Here is a 6,000-nt window from a genome sequence, read left to right as displayed (position 1 = left end):
AAGAAAGAAAGAAAGAAAGAACATGGAACATGTGCGACTTGGTCTTTGTGTGTTGTATTATATGTGCAGATATATTCCCCTATAGGTTTGTTTTATGTGTGCGTACTGGCATACACATGCATTTTTCAGTATGTTAACATGCAGAGTCTCTGCATGCACTGTAAATTTATGAATTTATGTGTAGAGATTGTGGTTGGGTGCATATCTGTGGATGTATTTTGGTTTGTGAGTGAGAATGTACATGTTAGGTAGATACACAAGTGTACATGATATTACACTGTTACACTTATCTATTCATTTATTTATACATGGTGTAAGAGAAGGATTTTATTTGTGGTGTGGCTATATTCATGGAAAAATGTATGAAGAAAAGTAGATTGAATTGTAAAGACATGCATGTAGTAATTTTCCATGTAATAATTTTCCAATGAGTGCATATTAGTCCCTGTTGAAGTGTCATTGAGCTATAACTGTAAATCCTTACCTGTAAGCCCTTCCTGTTCTGTAGCTTACTCTGACCTACCAGTACAGTATATATGTTCTCCCTGAGGAGCTGAGGTTTGTAGAAGGAGGATTTCACCTCAGTATTGTGTGTCTACAAAATCCAACATTATTTAAGGTGTAATTTATGTGAAAATGTCTCATTTTTCATGCGTCGAAATGTTTTCACAAAGCTTGTGAACTGAAATTGTAGGCTTTCAGGTGTCAGTGGTTAATAATACTGTATAAATGCCCTGTGGGTGCAGTATAAAGTCGTGTAGACTTGATTTCATAGAAAGTGTTGGTGAACACTGTGACCTGAAGTAGTCCTAGCCTCCTGGCCTCATGTATCATTGCACTGTCATCTTCATTCATCTCTGTTATTGATTCATCTGTGGAATTGCTTTTGCCATGACGCAATACAAGTAGGAGGACTGCTGCACACAGAGGGCGCTCACCTCTGACCTTGCACATAAATCATCCCCTCTAATAAAATTGACTCGTCCCATTCTTTTTCCCTTGCCATTTCCTGCAGGGTCAAAGCAAAGAAAGGGGTGAACCTGCTCCAGACCAAGTCGAAGAACGCCCAGTGGAAGGTGGACTGGGAGGTGCAGTCCGGCGCCAAGCATTCCATCACCACCATCGATGTGAACAAGAACAAAGCAGTCAAACAGGGGTAAGTCAACAGCCCCGGGCCTAAACACACTGCGTCTGTCTAACCAACTACCGGAGCTGCAGCTGTTGATTCCTGCCCTCATTCTATGCTACACAAAAAAAAAACAATGATATTTGTCTTCCTTAACAATAGACCAAAAAGTCTCCAAAAAGGTTTTATTGCGTGTAGCTGTCATAGGTCACCCTCTGATTAAAGGCAGCTTTCAAAGCATATCCTTTCTTTGTAAATGCCCCAGGAGCTACAGAAGATAAAATACAGCTTTGGCCCACAGCAGTGACTAAAGCACCCTCCGCTTTACAGCACAAAGTTAAATGAATGGAGATGTTATCTGCTTAGTCTCACTACATCTGCTGTTAATTCAGTCTACATGGAATGATGAGGTAGACGATTTTGACTGCCAGCGTTAAAATACCTTGGAGATGAGATCTTGTCTAAGAGCAGTAATTATGCCAAGTTCCTCAAGAGTGTAAAAACACCAAATCACAGTCCTGTAGGGTCTGACGCACTGTAATGGACTCTGTCTGGCCAGGTTCTACGGTAAATGCAACTTTATGGTAATAGTGAAACTAAAGTTGCTGAGTGATTTGCGATCCTAATGTAGTCTAAATGGTGTATAGCCTATTAATGCATTTGTTAAACTGCTTTAAGAAATACAGCCTAAATCATTTGCCCTGTAAATGAAGGGACAGAAATGAACATGTCGAGGTAGTTCATTCATTTGTTACCTTGCTCTTCTACCACTCTTCTTCTCTACCAAAATTAAAAAACAAGACAAAAACATTGGTATGTAGCCATTAGGTTACTTTTGTTTTGGAGTGGAGGAGAGACTTCTGATTTATATCTATATCAAATTATATTTCAAAGGAGCAACAGCAACATTTCTTTCTATGGTCTCTTGCCACTGTTTTCTTAGGGACTATGTCTTTGGTAGAAAGTGTTCCAATGAAAACCTGACAGTAAAGTTTGTGTGTATACATAACAGATAGGAGATAGGTGGCCATGTATATGTTCAAACATAGGCTGTGAGAAACACGGAGGAGCCTATATAGAGAAAAGAAAACTTTGTTTTGTTTACAGAAAACAGTTTATATCCTCATTGAGACCAGGATATTTAACGATTCCTAATTCTAATGGTGTGTTTATGCTCTTCCACACACGGACAAGACAGACCATAGTGTTGAGTCGCATACCTAATTTGCACATTAGCACACTGAGGACAATGCATGCATGTAAAAACAACAACCAGTACCTTTTTTTCTAACCTGCTGGAAGATATTAATGCAAGAGCCCATCCCAAAGTGTGGGGGCGCGTCAGAAAGAAATAATAGGGAGTTCAGGAAAAACTTTACTCAACAAGATGTCACTCTCAATAATGGCCCAGTTACTTTTAACGATCCGATTTGTTCAGCATGTGTATTATATGTGGTGACAAAAAAAGGGGCGAGACTGAGATGCAGGCTTGCGTCTGATGTTTTTTTTTTTGTTTTTGAAGAAGGAGACTATCACACTCAAGTTACTGTAGTCTGTCAAATGCCTGCTTAATCACACACACAATCAGGTTTGTAAGACTTCAAACCTTCAAAAAAAACATAACCTTTGAAAGAAAACATCCCATATGACCGATTCCTGCTGTGAACGTGTTTGTGATCAAGAGACTGATTATGTTGCACAGGCTGAGGCTGTGTCCAATAGGTTTTCAGACAGAGCTTACAAACCCGGGTTATTCCAGCAAAATCTAACAGCATTAAAAGTAACTGGGCCATTAGTGAGAGTGATACCTTGTTGAGTAAAGTTTTTACTAAGCCCCCTTTATTTCAGACATGCCCCCACACTTAGGGGGGCTTGTTCTGCTGAACTTCATACTTTTGTCACATACCATCTGCCTTGTCCGTTTGAGGAAGGCTTTTTCTGCATAGATTTACTTAGAGACACCTGAGAAATCAACTCGCCAAGCATAAATATTAGAAATATTAGAATATCCCATGGCTAGACATTTTAGTAATTCTGGAGAAAGATTTTTGAGTCTCATTCCCAGGTTGTCAAATACCGACTCTTTGACTGGCAGCCTAGGAGCACGATGCTGCTATAAAGGTGAGGCCACCCCTGTGTGGTCTGTTTGTTTAAAGCTCCATCAAAGACCTACAGTGGTTGAAATATGTTGGCTTTTTTAATAATTTAGCTACTACAATAAAGGCTTTTTAGTATTTTCTCCCTCGCTGATATTTTTTCTTACATTTTGAGGTGCTTGGATTTCCTTCTTCATCTCTGGAATTGCTGTTGAATTTTTAAAATGTCATTTATAAATGCTTTGAGCAACACACAGAAAGTCCATTCACCTCATTGTATTGAAGTGGTGGCAGAAATGTCATCGTCTGCAAGTAAAATCAAAACTATCTGCATAGATACCACTATGAGTAGGTATAAAAGTTGTTTCTTTGGAATTTAAGCAAACTGATTCCTTAAACAGCTGCTGGTTTTGTTCAGGGTTTTTTTCCTGGCTGCAATTTGGCCTGCCTCTGAGCCTTTTCCACTGAGGGAGAGCAACTAAACTTTACAACCATAAATCACAATATGTGATGCGTTCAATTCATTAAGAACTGAAGCACTGGGAGTTAGGCTGGTTATCAACAAGCCTTGGAGACATTAGCAACTGCTGGTCTAAATATTGGCATCCCTATGGACTCCCATATGACTGGGGAGAGAGAGAACAATGAGGTAGAAGACATAGAGTGGCCTTACCTGGAAAATAAATTCACCATTCCTCCCTTGTTTACTTCTTAGCGCCTTAGTGGCAGCCTTTCTTGCTATATTTAGTGACCCATGTCATGTAATCTTTGCCACCCTGTCACCATGTGAGAAATGTCCAGTAGGGGGTTAAGCATGGATAGAGAAACAATGTGTCATGCTGCATTTTGTCAAAAGCCCAGTCAATTCTGCGACCACCTAAAGCAAAACAGGCAAACAATAGGCATGTAAAGTTATAAAGAGATGAGTCACGGAAGAATTCATTCCCATCAAATTGATTGAACGTGAGCGTGAAATCTTTTCATATAAAAAGCACTCGTGCCTTTTGAGATTTTCTCGTTGAAACATATTGTTGTGAAATTGGTTCACAATACTTCTACTTTGGGTTGTTTGGCAGTCTGTAGTCTGCTTCATGTGTATCACAATGGAATGGAAAAATAATTCCCACAAAATATCACCTTAGCCAGTAAAATGTGATGGACTCTATTCTGGGCCACTAAAAACATTTTATGCAATTTGTTGTTATGGGAACCGACTTTACCGGAAAATCATGTGGCCACTATGAGGGTGATTACTTTTTCTGACTGTAGTGGCTTGAATTTAAAGCTACTCTGTGATTATTTTATGTGATTGTTGCATCTTTCAAATCATAAATTGGCATTTAAACCTAGTGATAATTTGGGCCAGATGTTTTTTTTCGCCCGTTCATGCACTGCTGTCTGCCACAGAGTCGGAAAAGTAAAAAGTCAGACACATAATCTGTTTTGTCAATTAAATATGAGGACTTGTTGCCTGTGGGCAGATTTAGAACAAACTGATTTTTTGTTAAATTTCTAATATCTGTTGTCTATCGGCCATGAGCCTCCAGCCAAAACGAGTCCAGGAGGTGAAAATGTCTGCAAGATTGTCATGGAAATGCAATATTATGCTTTCATATGCTTGAAATTTCTACCTATCTTTTGCAGAAAACAATGATTTGCATGTATTTCAGACTTGAACATCCCAAATAAATGCATTTAGTCGCAAAAACACAACAAGATTCAAGGGAGTCAAAAAGAGGTGAATGCTTTCCATTGCTTCTCTAATTCTGCAAATGACAACTAATGACATGCAAATCATGCTGCATGTATTTAAATGGTTCACAATGAATCCTGTCAGTTTTGTTTCTCAGTTTCTGTCATCACATTTTCAGCACCTACACTTCTTTCTGATTCTTTTCTTCTTCAGGGAAATAGATTCAACCCTATTTTCTCTTTTTAGTGGATAAGCTTATACTGCAGGACGAAACTATGTGCAGCAGCCTAAGACACTTAACAATAATAAGCCCAAAAAAACATGAATTCTCAAGACAGTTCTTCCCCTAATTGCCCAATTCAATGCAGTAATAAGGAAAATTCTAATATGTTCTCTAAGTTCAATAATTGTTCTCATTCATATGTCTTTTTGTGCAAGATTTAAGTGGCAAACAAATAACCGCTCACAAAAACACTCACACACACACACACTCCCGACTGCTCCCCAACAAGATAAACATAAATACAGCAGCATTAGTTTGCATCTCATTGGTGAATACATCTGAGTGCCAATTCTGTTTGAACATCTGGTTTTGTTTACTCAAAAGTACCTGAAAGTGAGGAAATGAGGTGACAGTGTTTTCCCTTCGGAGCGTATTGTTGATCTCTTGATCTCTCTCCTCTCCTCTCTTTATTACCCTCTTCTTATCTTGGATTTTCTTTTCATCAGATTGCATTTTAGTCAGTGCTGGAATTATTATTATCAACACATTTATTCTTCTGTAACCCTCCATCTGGAACAGTCCCATTCTAACAGCAGCCCGTTGATAACACTACATGAACCAATGCATTATTGATCACGGTCAATGGCTTTCAAATGAATAATGTTTCTGAAAATTCTGTGGCATTGCCGCAGTTGCAGTCCTACTACAGCAGAAACAACCGATCATGTAATCAGATGATTCTTGGTTCATTTTTTGCTCTGAATAATTCAGTGTTAAACAAGGGATGAAACAAGGAAAAGATTCCGAGAACATTTTCGAGTGCCAATATTGCCTCCTAACAAAAACTTCTGCAGGACTGACA

General features: G+C 38.8%; 1 protein-coding gene across 2 annotated transcripts in view; it reads left to right on the top strand.

Annotated features, from left to right (window-relative positions):
* tmem132e (transmembrane protein 132E) overlaps window positions 1-6,000 on the top strand; it is a 330,786-nt gene that overhangs the window by 272,450 nt on the left and 52,336 nt on the right. For both annotated transcript variants that reach the window (XM_035667107.1, XM_035667106.1), the window contains exon 3: window positions 1,016-1,156. In XM_035667107.1, coding sequence (XP_035523000.1) covers window positions 1,016-1,156 — 141 coding nt within the window. The remainder of the gene's footprint in view (window positions 1-1,015; window positions 1,157-6,000) is intronic.

Source organism: Morone saxatilis, unplaced genomic scaffold, assembly GCF_004916995.1.
Source record: "Morone saxatilis isolate NCDOM2014 unplaced genomic scaffold, NCSU_SB_2.0 Contig20, whole genome shotgun sequence".
In the NCBI taxonomy this organism is placed as follows: domain Eukaryota; kingdom Metazoa; phylum Chordata; class Actinopteri; family Moronidae; genus Morone; species Morone saxatilis.
Note: the sequence above shows the minus strand (reverse complement) of the source record. Positions and strands in the feature narration are given on the sequence as shown.